Source organism: Stegostoma tigrinum, chromosome 30 (genome assembly GCF_030684315.1).
Source record: "Stegostoma tigrinum isolate sSteTig4 chromosome 30, sSteTig4.hap1, whole genome shotgun sequence".
Taxonomy (NCBI): Eukaryota; Metazoa; Chordata; class Chondrichthyes; order Orectolobiformes; family Stegostomatidae; genus Stegostoma; species Stegostoma tigrinum.
The window spans coordinates 32,389,892-32,408,880 of record NC_081383.1 but is presented as its reverse complement, the minus strand read 5'-3'; the positions used below and the strand labels follow the sequence as shown (position 1 = coordinate 32,408,880).

The 18,989-nt window shown below is 39.8% G+C and overlaps 1 protein-coding gene across 5 annotated transcripts in view; it reads right to left on the bottom strand.

Annotated features, from left to right (window-relative positions):
• Positions 1-18,989, bottom strand: part of LOC125465816 (endophilin-A2-like) — a 140,506-nt gene that overhangs the window by 25,612 nt on the left and 95,905 nt on the right. For all 5 annotated transcript variants that reach the window (XM_048559701.2, XM_048559703.2, XM_059638599.1 and 2 more), the window contains exons 4-7: positions 17,058-17,201; positions 15,413-15,546; positions 9,814-9,972; positions 3,095-3,198 (exon numbers count right to left, since the gene is read on the bottom strand). In XM_048559701.2, the coding sequence (XP_048415658.1) occupies positions 3,095-3,198; positions 9,814-9,972; positions 15,413-15,546; positions 17,058-17,201 (541 nt within the window). The remainder of the gene's footprint in view (positions 1-3,094; positions 3,199-9,813; positions 9,973-15,412; positions 15,547-17,057; positions 17,202-18,989) is intronic.

Genomic DNA, 18,989 nt, shown 5'->3' with positions numbered 1-18,989 from the left:
TTTAGCCACTAAGTAGCTCTAAGGAACAGCCAAGTCACCACCATATTTTTAAAAGATTGAATATGGTACCGATTTACCTGTGCCACTGCTGCCATCAGTAGGATCTCAAAATAAAGGAGGAAAATATCAAAACTCTAACCACATCCACAGTCCCACCTTTTTGGATCCCAAGAGTTTGTCAGACGCAGCAGAAAACAGGGCCTCACTCTGCTTGTTCACTTCCTACAAGCTGCAAATCTAAAGGTTTCCTTTCGCTGCATTTATCAATACGAAAAAGATTTTCCTCACAAAACCACTCCTTCAATCAGAATTTAATGTACAGGAAGGAAGGAAAGGAGAGGGAGACCAGAAAAACAAACACTGAATGAGGGCAAGAAATAAACTGAAATAAGACTGCTGTTTTTCTAATTGCATCCATTTAGAACTGTGGATGTTACCTTTCACATTCACAAAGGGACACCAAGATGTGCTTCATGTCACACAAAATACCGGCAGAAATTTCCTCAAAGTTCAAAGATCTTGAGCAACTTCCTTTGAGCAGCTGTCCTTTTATCCTCCATTTTTAAAGTAACCTTTCCTGGCTGACAATCCTATCACCAGAATGAAAAGTTTGCAATGAATCAGGCTTTTACAAAGATCTGTTTCCAAGAAAACTGACTCTAAACAGGCATTCGGAGAATCTCACAGGAAGTATAGCAACCTTACCAGATAGAAATGGACTCTCTGCAAAGCCAAAGAATAAGGCATCATGCTCAAAATTCAACATAATTGTCTCAAATTAAGGGACAACTGCCCCTCTGACTGGATACAAGAAAACAAACTAATCCTCAAGTGAAGTTTAATTAGTAAACAACTTCAAGTTCAGTACTCATTCATGCTATTTTTACATTATATTTAATAGGATTTTAGGGCTGCCATTTTTTAAGACTCAGACCTTGCAGAATCCTGTGTCAATCCCATGCTGTACTTGACAGACTTGCAAAAGCTGACGGTGAAAAGACATTGGGATAACAAGATGTAGAGCTGGCTGAATACAGCAGGCCAAGCAGCATCAGAGGAGCAGGAAGGCTGACGTTTCAGAAGAAGGGTCTAGGCCCAAAACGTCAGCCTTCCTGCTCCTCTGATGCTGCTTGGCCTGTTGTGTTCATCCAGCTCTACACCTTGTCATCTTAGATTCTCCAGCATCTGCAGTTCCTACTATCATTGAAAAGATACTCATTTTTCTAAGGTCCCAAATGCCACAAGAAACCCAAATCGTGGAAAATTATTGTCAAACATCACTAAGATGCAGAAATAACAAGGTGTTGAGCTGGAAGTACACAGCAGGCCAAGCAGCAGCAGAAGAGCAGGAAAGCAGACGTTTCGGGTCTGGACCCATCATCAGAAATCAGAAATTCAGAATCTCCTATCACTAAGATGTAGAAATTGTTTTAATGATCATTGTAAATAAATCTAGGCATTTAGCAGCACCAATTTCCATGTGTATGACTCCTGACATAAAGCATCTCATGATAATTATAGCTAACATGCTGGATGTGAGTTTGCTCGCTGAGCTGGAAGGTTCGTTTTCAGACATTTCGTCACCATTCTAGGTAACATCATCAGTGAGCCTCTGACGAAGCGCTGGTGTTATGTCCCGCTTTCTATTTATCTGGTTAGGTTTCCTTGGGTTGGTGATGTCATTTCCTGTTCTTTGTCTCAGGGGATGGTAGATTGGCTCCAAATCAATGTGTTTGTTGATGGAGTTCCTGTTGGAATGCCATGCTTCTAGGAATTCTCGTGCGTGTCTCTGTTTGGCTTGTCCTAGGATGGATGTGTTGTCCCAATCAAAGTGGTGTCCTTCCTCATCTGTACGTAAGGATACGAGTGATAGTGGGTCATGTCATTTTGTGGCTAGTTGATGTTCATGTATCCTGGTGGCTAGCTTTCTGCCTGTTTGTTCAATGTAGTGTTTGTCGCAGTTCTTGCAAGGTATTTTGTAGATGACGTTCGTTTTGTTTGTTGTCTGTATAGGGTATTTTAAGTTCATTAGCTGCTGTTTTAGTGTGTTGGTGGGTTTGTGGGCTACCCTGGTGCCAAGAGGTCCAAGTAGACTGGCAGTCATTTCGGAAATGTCTTTGATGTAGGGGAGAGTGGTTATGGTTTCTGAGCCCGTTTTGTCTGTTTGTTTGGGTTTATTGCTGAGGAATCGGCAGACTGTGTTCATAGGGTACCCATTCTTTTTGAATACACTGTATAGGTTCCAACCGGAACTCCATCAACAAACACATTGGCTCCAAATCAATCTGCCATCCCCCGAGAAAAAGAACAGGAAATGACATCACCAATGCAGGAAATGACATCACCAACCCAAGGAAACCTAACCAGATAAATAGAAAGCGCGACATAACACCAGTGCTTCGTCGGAGGGTCACTGATGATGTTATATACAATGGTGACGAAACATCTGAAAATGAACCTTCCAGCTCAGCGAGCAAACTCATATCCAGAACCTCAACCTGAGCTACAAATCTTCTCAAAACTCCATAGCTAACATGCTTCAACATTTCTACACTTCGCAGAGGTTATATCCTATAAATAGTATCTATATTTACAGGAAGCACTTAATTGGTTGCAATGTGCTCTGGCACATCCTGTGGACATGAAATGTGTGATTTTTAAATCTAAATGTTTCTTCTATAATTGCCGTTTTTGGGCTCAATTAGTGGTATATTCCTGAAAAGATCATTAAAAGAAATTTCCATATTCTCAAATTGCAACAGTATCATGCCACTTGACTTCACATATATTAGCCTATCTTATTGTTTTAATATCCATTTGATTCTGATTGAAGTTATTTGTAATGATGTATGTTACACAAATACCAATTTGTACCATTTCAAATGTACAGCATTTACAGTGTGTTATTTAAAGGTGTGTATACCCTCAAGGTGGTCAATGTTAGCTGGTATCTTAATTCAAAACCAGGCAGGTGGGGAGATCCAGTCTGCACCTTATTGTTTCTACACTTCCAAATGTATTCTTACATTTATGTTAGGGGATACCATCTCATAGGACAGCTGGATGAGGCTACTCATATTTGTTGTTTTCTTACCTCTCCTTTAGCTTATCAGAGAGCTCCTCCAGAATTTGCACAGCCTGTTTGTGATAGTCCAGTTGTGCCTCCACTAGGGCTGACATTTGAGTCACCTGCTCGATCTGGAAGAAAATTATCCATGTTTGGTTTCAGCTAGTTTAAAGTGATTGAAATAATGTTCACTCAGTTACATTCAGCAACGTATTCATTCGTCCTAAGAGGCCCACCAGGTCCAATACCTGTTTCTAGAGATAATGGTGATTCAAGTCCAAGCAGTTTTACATTCGTCAATTCTGAAATTTCTCCCCAGAATTAGCACAGAATCAACAAACAGAAAACAGAAAGGACACTTTCATGCTGAGGCTAATCAAATGTTTTTGGGAACCTGTGTAAGTTTGTTCCATTTGAAGATATGAGAAATAAAAGGTATGGGACATCTCTACCTCATCCCAATGCAAACTATAGCCATCAAGAGAGTATAGAGGAAATGCTGCAGTTAGGGATTGCGGTCCTTTGTGAGAGGGGTTAAAATGAGACCCTGTCTGTCCATTAAAGCTGACATCATTTGAAGAAGTTTGTTCTCCTGACTAACATTCCTCTTTCCACCAATATTACCAAAATCACAGACTAACTATTGAGTCATCCCATTAGGATGTTGCTGCTGAACCATGGCCACTATGTTTTACAACACAATAGACAATGAAGTCCAAATGTGGTGCACTGTGTCAAATATTGTGTGATGTAAATGATATAAGTTTTGACCTGAATTGAAGTTAACTTCTATAAATCAATTGAATTTATTTGCTCTTCTATTAGACATCAAAGTATGGAATCATCTAGTGAATGAAATATGGAGTAGGAATGTCAGAGAAGGGAGGAAATAGCAGAAAGAAATATTTGATAACAGGATATTCAGGGATTAATGGGGTATTTTTCAGCATCAACAAGACAATTTCGTTTTTCGGATGTGACACATCCTGTATTTTAAATAGTGACTTGGCTGAAGCCCTATATGAAGCAATCTGCAGGATTAGATCATTCCAATTCAGGGAACATCCAAACATTTATTATGCCCTGGCAAATGCTAGAAACCTGGAAAACTTTTCAATACAACTGTGGGAATTGTTGTTCAGCATAGCCAAAAGAAGGTTTTATGTTGTTACAATAAAGTTGATTCATCATGTTATGTTCTATGTTCACACTCACTAAGCTAACTATTTACTGTCCTTGCCTACACACAATTATTACCTTCATTGAACAGTTCTATAAAACAATACCATTTCCATTTCACATAAAACAAAGGTATAATGGCACATTTATTAACTCAATTATTAGGAATACACCTGTTAGCGCATTATTTTTCAACATATAATTTTCCTAAAATACTGTGCCTTTCCATCAGAAGCCACTGACCTTTGCGGAGATCATTACATTAGCTAAAAAAAGCGTTACTGGACTAACGGCTTCAAAGCTGAGCCTAGTTTGTTTCCCTTAACACTAAAATATACACATCCAACTTCTTGCAGTGTCACTGAAGTATATCTGAAGCAGGAATCCGATTATTGACTTCAGTAAGTTACAGGAGAGAATGCATCCCGAATGTGAGACAGCCCAAGTGTGTTTGAGAATCTGCAAATTTAGAGTATGGTGGAAATTTGGTGCAGGGGGTAAAAGTACTTTCTGCATTTTCTTTTGTTTCACAGTTATTGGAGCATTTTTTTGTTCTGTAATTTGTAAGGCCAAATATTTCAACTTCAGCTGTGTGGAGAGGAGAAGTCAGCAACAGGATAAATTGCTGCTTAGGATCAGGGTCCCAGCACTTTAGGTCCAATCAAACAGAGGTACACGAGTCCCAGTTTAACAACTACAGCTTCAGGTGTCTGATGATTGGGCAAAAAAAATCAAATAGTGACACAGGGAAGTGTTGATTGATTCATGATTTTAAAAAGTGAATTTTTTTTGGAAGGGATTAACTGAGAAACAACAGGAATAAGTGAAAGTCGGGGCCAATAAAGAACACAAGACGACAAGAAATTAGAACAAGAGTAGGCCATTTGGTCCCTTCAGCCTGCTCCAATCATAGCTCATCTGACTTCCCTGCACTTTTCCCATAATCCTTGATTCCCTGGCTGATCAAGAATCGATCTCAACCTCAAACGCACAGAAGGACCCTGCCTCACAGTTCTCTTTAGCAAGGAGTTCCAAAGTCTCAGAATGCTCAGAAGAAATTTCTCATTTTAGTCTTAAATTAGTGCCCCTTTGTTCTGAAACTATGCACTCTGGTCCTGGACTCTTCTCTGACGGAATACATACTGTGATTCTGTCTTCACAAAACAGGACACAAATCAGATACCAGAAATGTTGCAGAATGCAAGATTTATTGAGACAGAAGAATTGAAGGAGATCAATATTAGTAGAGAAATGGTGCTAGCAAAGTTGATGGGATTGAAGGTGGACAAATCCCCAGGGCCTGATAATCTACATGCCAGAGTACTCAAGGAAGTGGCTCTAAAAATAGCAGATGCATTTCTAGTCATCTTCCAGGATTCTACAGACTCTGGAACAGTCCCTGCAGTTTGGAGGGTAGCTAATGTCACATCAACATTCAAAATGGGAAGCAGAGAGAAAACAGGGAATTACACACACCAGTAAGCCTAACATTGGTAGCAGGGTAAATTCTCAAACCCATTATCAAGGACTTTATAGTGGAGTATTTAGAAAGCAGTGGCAGGATCAGACAGAATCCGCATGGATTTATGAAAGGGAAATCATGCTTGACAAATCTGTTGGAATTCTATGAAGATGTAACTAGTACACAGTTGACAAGGGGGAGCCAGTCAATCTGCTATTTGGACTTTGAGCGAGCTTTTGACAAAGTCCTGCACAGGAGATTACTGTGCAAGATTAAAGTGCATGGGATTGGAGGAAGTGTACTGAAATTGATGAAAAACTGGTTGGCAGTGAGGAAAAATGAACAGCAATTAATGGGTCCTTTTCAAGTTGGCAGGCAATAATTAGTGGGGTACCACAGGGATCACTGCCTAGGACCCCAGTATTCACAACATATATTTAATATTTTAGAGGAGAGAACAAAACGTAACATCTCAAAGTTTGCAGATGACACCAAGTTGGATGGAAGGGTGAACTGTGACAAGAATGCAAATATCTTTCAGCATGATCTTGACAGGTTGGGCGAGTAGGAAAATCAATGGCAGATGCAGTATAATTTGGATAAATGTGAGGTAATTCAGTTTGAAAGCAAAAACGAGAAGGCAGATTACTTTGTGAATGGCTGTAAATTGGGAGAGGGGAGTACGCAGCGGGACATAGGTGTCCTTGTGCAGGAGTCGCTGAGGGTAAGCATATATGTATAGCAGGTGGTAAAGAAGGCAAATGGTATGTTGGCCTTCATTGCGAGAGGTTGAGTACAGGAGCAGGGACATGTCGTTGCAGTTATACAGGCCTTAGGGAGGCCACACCTAGAATAGTGGGTACAATTTTGGTCTCCCTTTCTAAGCAAGGATGTTCTTGCTCTCGAGGGAGTGCAGCAAAACTTTACCAGGCTGCTTCCAGGGCTAGCAGGACTGACATATGAGAAGAGATTGACTAGGTCATTATTCTTTTTACTGGACTTCAGAAGAATGAGGAAGCGGGGGGATCTCATAGAAACTTAAGATTCTAACAGGACTAGATTGGGTAGATGCAGGAGGATGTTCCCTGTGATGGTGTGTCCAGAACCAGGGGTCACAATCTGAGGACTTCGGGTTGACCATTTAGGATGGAGATGAGGAGACATTTCTTTGCCCAAACAGTGGTGAGCGTGTGGAATTCATTACCACATGAAGTAGTTGATGCCGAAACATTGAATATATTCAAAAGGTGGCTAGATATAGCATTTGGGGAGAATGGAGAATTAGACTATTGAGTTGGACAATCAGCCATGATGGTGATGAATGGTGGAACAGGCTCTAAGGGCCAAATGACCTCCTCCTGATCCTATCTTCTATATTCCTATCCTGTTAGCATTTGCCCTGTCAAGCCTCTTGAGAATCCTGTATGTTTCAATGGCATCACCTCTCATTCTTCTAAACTCCAGTGAGTAGAGTCTCACATTGTTTAGTCTTTGCTCATGAGATAACTCTTCCATATCAAAAAATTATCCAGTAAACTCTTAATTGCCTCAAATGAAATTATATCTTCCCTCAAATATGGGGACCAAAACTGCTCACAGTACTCCAGATGTGGTCTCTCCAACACTTTGTATGGCTGCATTAAGATTTTCTCACTTTTATACTCTAATCTCCTCTAAATTTGGGCCAACATTCCATTAGCCTTCCTCATTACATGCTGCTGTGTTAGCTGTGTGTGTTTCATGCACAAGTACCCCAAGTCCTTTTCTACCTTCTTTTATGTTGCCTAAAAATTTGACTTTCAAGGAATAAAGGCAAGCAAACTCGAGTTAAAAAAGTAGTAAAACTAAAAAAGAGCAATCACATTGCTGGAAAAGGATCCCCAGGAGTGCAAGAGAAATAGAACAGCACAATATGCAGGCATATTTCAGAAAAGTGTAAAAGTATAGGGTCATAACAGTAGAGATTTCTCAACTTTCCCAACACTAACTGGAATGGTCATAGTGTGAAAGGATTTGGAGGGGACAGAATTCTTAAAAGACATCCTGGAGAGCTCTGTCAGCCAGCATGTAGAGAATGGGAATGGAGGTCCTGGATTTAATTTTACTTAATGAAACAGGGCATGCGGGTGAAGTATAAATGGGTAGCATTTTGTAGACAGGTAATCACAACTCCATTAGATTCAGAGATAATGGGAACTGCAGATGCTGGAGATTCCAAGATAATAAAATGTGAGGCTGGATGAACACAGCAGGCCAAGCAGCATCTCAGGAGCACAAAAGCTGACGTTTCGGGCCTAGACCCGAAACGTCAGCTTTTGTGCTCCTGAGATGCTGCTTGGCCTGCTGTGTTCATCCAGCCTCACATTTTATTATCCATTAGATTCAGGTTTGTTATGGAAAAGGACAAGGATGGATGGAAAATCAACTTTCTAAATGAGAGGGTAAGACTAATTTTCATAAGATCAGGTCTGATTTAGCCACAGAGGACTGGGAGCAGATACGCTTAGGTAAATCTGTGTCAGAGCAGTGGGAGACATTCAGAAACAGGGAAAATACAGGACCACATGTCCCAATAAAGACAAAGGTAGGACCAACAATTCCTGAGACCCCTGGATATCCAGGGACATTCAGGATTGGATAAAGAGAAAAAGGGAAGGTTATGACAATACTGAGACCTCAAAACTGCACAGCTCTATCATAACAAAGAATGTGCATGGAAAAGCTTAAAAAGGAAATCAGGAGAGCAAAAATGGGGCAGGACAGAATAATCACACGTAAAATCAAGGAAATTCATAAATTATTTTACAAGTACATTAAGAATAAAAGAATAACGAGGAAAAGAGAAAGGTTCAGTAATGATCACAGTGATAATTTTTGCATGGAGTCACAGAATGTTGACCGGATTCTGAAGAAACACTCTGTATTAGTGCTTACTACAAGGACGGACAACGGGGTATCAAAAACAGGGAGGACTATTATACTTAGATAAATTAATATAGACAGGGAGGAGGCTCCGAGTGGTCTGGCTGGCTTAAAAGTAGATAAATCTCCAAGGCCACTGAATGAGGCAAGCAGGAAATAGCAGGGGAAATTGCAATAATTTTCAATTCCTCCCCATCCACAGAAGCACCAGAGGCCTGGAGGACAACCAATGTGGTACCATTATTAAGAATGGAGCAAGCAATAAGCCAGGACATCACGGGCTACTCGGTCTAACCTTAGTGGTGGGGAAACTATTGGAAGCAATTCTGAGGGACAGAATTAATATGTCCTTAAAGAGTTAGGGATTAATTAAGAATAGTCAGCATGGTTTTGTTACAGGCAGGTCTTATCTAATCAACTTGATTAAATTTTTCAAAGAGGTAATGAGGTGTGTAGATGAGGGCTTTCTGCTTAGTCTGCTTGCACTTCAGTAAGGTTTTTGATAAGATCCTACATAGGAAACTGATAATGAAGTTAAAAGTTCATGGGATTCAAGGAAATTTTGCTAAATGAATCCAGAAATGGCTGAGTAGCAGAAAACAGGTGGTGATGGTCAAGAAGTAGTTCTGTAACTGGAAGCCTATGAATGTAGGGGTTTTCCATCAGTATGTTTGCGGATGATATGAAAATTGATGTGGTGCTAGACAGTGGGGGAATAACTTCAGATTACATGAGGATATAGATGGGCTGGTCAGGTGGACTGATCAGTGATAAGTGGTATTCAATTCAGATAAATATGAGACGGTGCATTTGGATAGGACAAACAAGGCAAGGGAATACATGATGAGTGGTACAGCCCTAGGAAACACTGAAGATCAGAGGGAACTTGGTGTACATAACCATCGGTCCCTTAAGGTAACAGGACAGGTAGATGAAGTGATTAAGAAAGCAGATGGTATATTTGTTTTTATTATCCCAGCATAGAATATAACAGCAGGAAGGTTATGTGGGAACTGCATGAAAGTTGGTTAGGCCACAGCTAGAGAAACACCGAAGATCAGAGGGAACTTGGTGTGCATAACCATCGGTCCCTTAAGGTTATGGAATTGACAATAGAAGAGAAGGTGCAGCAAAAGTTACATGAGCCGGAGAATTTTAGTTACAAAAGAGAGTTCATCCTTACATCAGTTTCTAAAAGATTGTACATGCTAGTTTCTGCCACTTCTTTGGACTCATCAAATTTCTCCATGGCTTGTTTGATCTCCTCTTCAGGAATTTTGCCCTGTCGCTTCTTCTTGTAGTCATAGTCCAGACGCCGACCCTCCAACTTCTTCAAGTGATGCTACAATGTCAAAATGGATATGCAATATACAATTATCTTTAAAATATTCTCACACAATAATGTTTGATTCTTTTCTCTTGAAGATTCTTGCATAGTTCCAGGCAATTCCCAATTTATGAACATCTAACTTACAAATGTTTGTATTTGTAAATGAAATCCCACATTAATACTAATTTTAAGGATCTGACGTGAATGTTCACTTGTACTTACAAAAAAGCTACTTTATATTGTACTGTTTTGAGTTCTGACTAGTGTGCAACTGACTTGTAAACATACTCAGGAGCCTGTTTCTAAATTGGGAACTGCCTGTACTTTTAGTCTGCATAATTCTATTGGTGCCACCAGCTACAAGCACGTTAGTCACTTAATCATTCTTATAGGAGTCCAGATACCATGTTTTGCACACTGTTGAAGCTTTGACCTTTGAGACAGAAACATAACTGTTACTAGATGTTTCATATACATTCCTTCCAGCATGGAGCCATGAAGGAGCAATCAGGAGTAAGTTTTGCTCACTCTTTTCTCTCCGAGGAGTGCTACCAATTGTGGTACTCCAAGTAACATCAGTTCTATTAGCACAGACCTAGGTTGAATCTTTAGTTGCTGGGAAAGCTCAGCGGGTCTGGCAGTACCTGTGAAGGAAAAAAATCAGAGTTAATGTTTCGGGTCCAGTGACCCTTTCTCAGAACTGAATTCTGAAGTTGTTCTGAGGAAGGGTCACTGGATCCGAAACATTAACTCTGTTTTTTCCTTCACAGATGTTATCAGACCTGCTGAGCTTTTCCAGCAACTTTGTTTTTGTTCCTAATTTACAGCATCCGCAGTTCTTTCTGTTTTTATGTTGAATCTTTCGTCTTTCGTTCTCCATAGCTGGGAGCAATGCCAAGACATCAACTCTCAGCTACATAGGAAGCCGTATAAATTTACTCATGCGGTCAAATACTTTTTGATCAGTCACATTTATTCGGTTCCTTTACCCGTTCAGCACTTTCTTTTTAGTGTGATGGTTCATTGGGGAACAAGTTTTTCCAACATCAAGCTCACTACTTTCCCATGGTCAACTTCCTAAACAGACCAATTTACTTTCATGTAATATCTGGGAGATAGGTCAAAATATTGTCAACATGGACAAGTTAAAAGTAACTGCCAACTAGGAATCCAAACCAGTCTCTTTAGGAGATGGTGTGAACACATCAAGGCTCCCCCTCAGGACAGAAGAACAGAGAACCATAGTCCAGGATCATGTAATCACCTTCAAAACTAGTATTTATTCTTCAGTTTTTTTATGTAATTAAATGCTATTAGTTTCCCTACCCTATCAATTCAAAATCTATTATGACAGTTAGGAAATCTATCTCTAGATTTCTGATGGGACCTTTTTCCAGCCTGTTTCAAGGTGAATGCAAAAGTGATCTTGATAATTTTGCTCCATGAGTGGTACAGGAGCAACCAAATGAGAAAACTCATGTTTTCCTCAATAATGGTGAGATCATATTCAGGTGAATTAGACAAGAACTACCAAAATCTGCAGCATACCAACACCCTGAATGGATATCATATTCCATCATTAAGTGCTTTTCTTATGAGAAATAGCTTGACACTAGTATGGGCTCTGTTCCCATCCATAAAGTTTCAGCAACACAGGAACAGGACAGGTTACTCAGCTCAGAGATAATGGGAACTGCAGATGCTGGAGATTCCAAGATAATAAAATGTGAGGCTGGATGAACACAGCAGGCCAAGCAGCATCTCAGGAGTGCTCCTGAGATGCTGCTTGGCCTGCTGTGTTCATCCAGCCTCACAGGTTACTCAGCTCCTTGACCCTATAATGCCATTCAGTTAGATCTTTGCTGATCTTATTTAGACTAGAATTACCTGTTGTGGTCAAATTCCCTTAAAAATATTTCAATCAAAATCCATCTCATTTGTGAAAACTGTTGGTGAACAGCTGAAACATCATCTTTTCCATTCTGTCCACCTTAGGAATGCACTGCTGTCCGTTGTAAATTTCCAGCCATACAATCATAAACATTTAGGAGGGATGTTTCCTAGCCTATGGTGAGATGTCATGTCTAAAAAAAAGCCTGGATCTTTGGGCGAAAGACGTAGACAGATAACTTCCCAAATCAAACGTCTTTTTTTCGCAAGGCTGGAGCATGATAGCGTTCTCTTCAGTTTTTTTCAGAGGCTATTTCTGCTGATCCTGAGCTGTTGGAATTATGAAAGGTGATTTATATGTAACATCTGAAGACAGCAAATGGTGGAAAACTGCATTGTCCATGAATCTCCTTGCATCTCGTCATTTTGTGTTAATTCCCCAAACAAAAGGGCTACTTTATCCCATACTAGAGTCAGTAAATCAACCTACTTTAGACAAAACATATTCTAATCATCAAGTGTAACAAGCTACATTTTTTATCTTGGACAGTAGGCTTTAGAGAAACTGGTCTACAGGCAGTTCTCATTATTAAGAACTTAATTCACTTAGTTCTTATCATGGTTTCACTAAACTGTTTTCATGACAAATGTGACAGTCTTGACTGCTTTGCTGATTAACTTTGAATGCTGTTTCATCTGAACAATCACATCTTAAACACATATTTTAAGGTTCTTATCTCACTGATACAAACAGAGGTTTCCTGTAGATTAAATAACGAGTTTAGTTATATAAATTAACTTTTACAATTAGATCTACAAATTTGCTTTCCCATTTTTTCACATTTCATTGATCAAGTTCAAGAAGAATTACAACAAAGTTCATGTTTTATTTGAAGGAATGGTTGATATTTACATGTCTAAAACCTGCTCAGATTTCCAGGTGATTTGTTAATTGCATTGTGCATTTGTACAAATTCAGTTTGGATTATTTCGCACAACACCAAATCCTAATGTCCTTTTAGAGCAGGCGGCACGTTGGGGAAAAAATCTCTGCAGATTTCATACATTCATCCAATCCCTACACTGTGGAAACAGGCCATTTGGCCCAACAAGTCCACACCACCCCTCCGAAGAGCGTCCCATCCAAACCCATACCCCTACCCTTGCCCTGTAACCTTGCATTTCACCTAATGTACACACCTCTGGAGACTACGGGCAACATGGCATGGCCAGTCCACCTAGCCTGCACACCTTTGAATGGTGGGAGGAAACCGGAGCACCCGACAGAAACCCACGCAGTCACTGAGAGAATGTGCAAACTCCATACAGACAGTTGCTCGAGGATGAAGTAAAACTTGGGTCCCTGGCACTGTGAGGCAGCAATGCTAACCACTGAGCCATCTTACTGCCTATTCTTTACACTTCTTCACCTCTCTAACTTGGAGCTTTTATTTCGAGACATACACTGTAGAAACACTGTACTATTGCACAACAATCTTTACACTTTTAGTCTGAAACTGCAAGATTTTCCCGCTACCTTATTCATGCTTGTAAATGTGCCATGATTTCACTTCAACAGAACAAATTCAAAACTTTTGCTTTGTATTGAATAAGCTCCTTTCTCAGCATAGTTCTCATGTAGATGGATGAATGAATGTAATTTACAGGAACTTGGCTGAACACAGGACTTTCAATTCACTGGTAAGAGATAGAATAGCTTTGGTAATTTTACATTTAGCTTCCAATGGGTTGTACAAAATCTTTTGTGCTGAAATATAATTGCTTACTGTGTCAATGAAGAAATTGCATGAGGCATCAGTTTACTTCCTTTATTGAATTAAACTATCTGCGAACTGAGTGTGTTTGGGTCATGTAAATATTAAAACTGCAAAAACTATGTCTAAGGGTGAAGATATTGTGAATTATTTTGCTCTCAGAGGTTTCAAATCTAAGTGGAGACATGTAATTTACAAACTGAATAAGGTGTGCTTCGTATGGATAATCAAAACATTAGAGGTAAATCCAAACATGAATATTTATGATAAGCCAACACTTCCTTGCAAACTGCCTCGTGTAAGAAATCTATTCCATTCTTCAAGTTTCTCCATTATCTATTCTGAAGATACGACCTTCTAACCAACACTTGATAGAACTTCCTTTGTCATCAACAAAGGATTCCTCCCAACATGGTTGACAGGAGGACTTGTGGCTTTCACCCAAAGCATGAACAGGGCTTCTCTTCTCCAAACCTTCAACCTCAAGCCTCTGGATACTATCAATCAATTTCTAGCATTTCAGTCACATGCATGATGTCACCACTGGACACTTTCTCCCCTTTTAGTGTTCTGACAGGACCTGCAACTGATGGGATTCCCTTCCCAACACCCCAATCACCTCAACTTCCTCCCCTTCGCGAGGTAGCTTTCCACAAAAACACTAGTGATGTAACATTTTCACTTTTACCTCCTCTACCAACACTGTCTGAGGTCCCAAACACTCCTTCCAGTCCCCATACTTATTTCAATTCTGTATACTATATTCACTGCTCACAATGTGAGCTGCTCAACACTGGGGACAGCACACACATAGTTATGGAATACATTTGTTCAGTCGTAGAAACATTGGGATTAGGAACAGGAGTAGGCCATTTGGCCCTTGAGCCCAGTCTGCCATTTAATAAGATCAGAGCTGATTTAGTTGCATTCTCAACTTCACTTTCCTGCCTGTATCCTTATGACTCTTGGATCCCTCATCTAATACAGCCTTAAATAAATTCAATGATCTAGCCTCCACTGCTTTTTAAGGAAGTGAATTGTACTGACTAATAACATTGTAGAGAAATTTCTCCTCACCCATGTCTTAAATGGGAGAACTCTTTTTCTAAACTGTGTCCCCTGCTTCTAGCCTCCTCCACCAGATGACACATCCTTGCAGATGCACTCCACCATGTCATTTCAAGATCTCAGTAGTCAATAGGATAACCCTTAATTGTTGAGCTGTCATTTTAAATGTCCATCTTGCTCTCATGCTAACCTTTCCATGCTTGGTTTTCTACAGCATTTCAGTGAAGCCAATTTAAGCTTTGGGAACAGCGTCTCATCTCTCAATTAGGCATTCTACAGACGTCTGAACTTAACAATTCTAGGCTATACTCTCCACTCATATTTGGCTCCTTTCTCTTTGCACATCTTGATTTGTCTCATTTGTACCTCACAGGTGACAAAATATGCCTATATGGAAAACTGAATTAATGCCACCTAACCTAACACCATAACAGTCTTTGAGATAAGAAGGTGTAGAGCTGGATGAACACAGCTGGCCAAGCAACATCAGAGGAGCAGGAGAGCTGATGCTTCGGGTCTAGACCCCCATAACAGCCTTCCGCAGGTTATCTTAAATGGGAGTAAAAGGTCAAAAGTGAAAATAAGATTCAATTGTACTCCTAAACCATTCAAGTCCAATTATTTTAAATTAGGTTTTAGTCATGTTTCTCCTGGAGTGGGAGGGAGTGGGAACGAAAAAAGTAGTAGAATGGCAATGCATTTATATATAGATGATTTACCTGAATCTCTTTAAAATCTTTATCACAAAGACCTTGTAAGGGATCAATAAAGTTCTGTTTGACTTCAATGTCCAGGGAATCTTTAACCTCAGCCATCCTTTTCATCGATTCACCAACATCAATAAGAGCACCTCCTTAAATCAGAAAATTCAAATTCAAGAATCAGTGGATAACAAAACCAATACAATTCTTGTTTCAAAATACTTTTTCTCCTCTCCTGCTGGGAAACTGCTCAACATTTAATTTGTCCGCAATATGTCTTCTTCAAGAAAGACCTTGAATGATAAGAATGATAAGTGAAAGGTTTCACAGTTCAACTCAATCCTGCCCTCGTTTGACTTTCACACAAACACACTTCCATCAGAGTCAACGGGTAACAAGGAGGAACGAGAGGCCTAGCAGAATTTTTCCGTCTCCTGTGGGGTGGTGCTTTAAATTTACTTTACATTTATATTTGCAATTCCTGTTGCTACCAGCTGAAATTAATCACCTTGGCACAATCCAGGAATCTGGCTTGAGAAATTTCTGTCCAGATGTTTCTGTTTCAGCAAGTGAATCACCAGAACAATATATAAAATTACAGTTACTAACAGCTCTGCACGTTCTCTAATTTGAGACAGAGAAAGATCTGGAATGTACAGAGGTACCAGTAAAGGGAACGTCTCAACTCAAAGTAGATGTTAACTTTCAAGATAAGCATTCATTTAAGAGAAAATTGTACCATTAAATTACTTAACGATAAGCACTCCAGAAAATATTATTCCTTCTGGAAACTTCCTGACAAAGTTCCTGTTCCTTTTTATGCTAAATATCCAGTATTAAGAAAGTATTAATTTAGACTCAAGTTAACTCATTTTGTGCAAGTTATTTTTAATGCACTTTTCTCTTCTTGGCCTCTTATGGAGTTTGCCCACAAATGTATTTGACAGGATAATTGACAAAGTGCCACAAGGCTTCACACATCATAGTTCTGAAAGTGGTTTCTTGGAGGAACATCAGAGTTACTCAGTTTATGTTTTTTTACGAAAGCATTTGGCCTTGCCAGCACACCCATAACAGAAACACCTGAGTCAGTTAAGAATGAGCACGGGAAATTGCTGGAAGCAAGTGTTGGTAAACAATTCTAAGGCACAATAAAGTAACCCCCACCTCGCCACCCGAATAATTTGGATTGTCATACTAATTATTCTATGAGCTGTTGCATATTTGTTATTATTTTCCCCTTTTCTCTCTTTCTTCAAAAGGTTCTTATCCCTTTGGAGAAAGGTGAAGAGCAAACTCGTCATCAAACATGGTGACTCTGAGCAGCCCCAACCCTTCCCATTATCCCTCCATTTCTGTAGGATAGTTTCACATCTCCACTGATTCAAGTCCCCTTTCCCCCAGGTGAAACAAAGAACAACTTTTGTGACATACAATGCAGATCTGTGCTGATCCATGCTGCACTGTGATATATTTGCACAATATTTTACAAGGAGCTTATCTGCACAAGTAACAATCAAAATATTGATTTGCATGTTCATAAAATAACATAGCTAACAAAATATAATCCTGACAGTTTCGATCCTAAAACCTCTAGCACCAACCGGCATTTGGCCTTTAATCATAGCTCTGAAATCAATAATCATCAAAATAATTCACTCACCAAAATTTGATTCTTCACCCAGATCTTTCCCAAATTTTATCATGGATTCTCCAAGAAGCCCTTCCGGCTGAGGGTAGCCTGGATTTTTTACCTGACCGCGAATTTTCGAAACAGTGTTCAGCATTGTTAGTTTAGCTCTGGATGCTGTATAAAGGTGCAAATAATAATTTTCAGCAATTAAAAAGGTCATATAGGATTTCAACCATGATAATTTTCAGTGAAATGAGTAACTGACAATCATTTGGTGCTCACACAACAATGTAAGAAGCATCAAACAGAAATCTAAAGGACAGGACAGTACAGTACAATGTTTCATATTCATGAAATTGAATATTATCCCTTATATGTTCAATTTAAAGTCCAAACTTTAATTGTACATTCACCTGAGCTGAAAAATCTAGCATATATCAAAATTGAATATATCAGGAGAGAGGAGTTTGAGCTGGATATTCTGGTGGAATACAAGTTTTGACAGTCAATAGATGCAACTTGCAATCATAAATTAAGAGTTCCATGTATGTTTGGCAATACTGAAGACTGAAGTTGCTTTTCTCCTTCCGGTGCTGCTGACTACTTGACACAGATCTTACACAAAAGAAGTTCAAGTTGTTAAACATGAGCTACTACTGGTTACAAGCCTTTCCCGGATAGTGGTGGGTGCACTTTGAGGAAATGAGGTGTCAAAAAGCTAATCTCACACCAGTTTGCAAAACACCAATCTGATCCATCTGGCTTCCCAATGTAAACGAAATTTGATAAATTCAGCCACTAACAAGATCTCTTCATAAAGTGAGGTTAGTTTTTGGGCCCATCCCTTCCTCCCACCCCAAGCCGCACCCCCAGCTACCTACTAACCTCATCCCACCTCCTTGACCTGTCCGTCTTCCCTGGACTGACCTATCCCCTCCCTACCTCCCCACCCACACCTTCTCCACCTATCTTCTTTACTCTCCATCTTCGGTCCGCCTCCCCCTCTCTCCCTATTTATTCCAGTTCCCTCCCCCCATCCCCCTCTCTGATGAAGGGTCTAGGCCCGAAACGTCAGCTTTTGTGCTCCTGAGATGCTGCTTGGCCTGCTGTGTTCATCCAGCCTCACATTTTATTATCTCTTCATAAAGTGAGTTCTCCAGCACTGTAGGCATAAGCTACTCTGGTTGCTACAAAACTGAATTAAAAAAAGAAAATTCTCGAAATAAACACTCAGTCAGGCATAATGGCAAGAAATAGCATTAATATTCAGATCAGTTCATTTTCATCAGAACTGAAGATAGATAGGGATGCATGAGGTCTTCAAAGAGAAAGCTTGTGCTGTGGTGGAGGGCAGGATAGATTAAATAACTAAAGGTTTTATGCTACAAAAACTAAAGACAGCTGTCGTAGGTATAGTAAAGAAACAAAATACATATCAAGATGAGCTGTGAATGAATTTCTAGCAGCCATCTGAAATCAAAATGAAATAATAAGCAAGTAAAACATGATCAAACCAAGGCACAGCAATGTTAACATTACATCCCGATGTAAAAGGTAATGATTAAACTGCCATTGTATCAGAGGATTCATTAGAGAGAAACTACTCGTGCTAGCTTAACCATGCCTCAGGTGCAGGGCAAGGTGAGGGTGGGGCATTCATGGTGACCTCGGTTGGTACTGGAGTTGGCTTCACTCTGCATCACAAACCAGCTGTCCAGCCAACTAAGGTAACCATTCCAATGTGAGTCACTAATTACATTCCATTGTGACAAAATCCAAAGATTGTGTCATAGATTTTAAGCGAAGGGCCTGCATTGTTAAAAGCTTGTTAAAAGCATTATGGAAAGGTGCAGGAGCAACAGGGTGGTGGTGATAGGAGATTTTAATTTTCTCAACATTGGCTGGGATTCACTTAGTGTTAAGGGTCAAGATGGAGCAGAATTCATAAGGAGCATCCAGGAG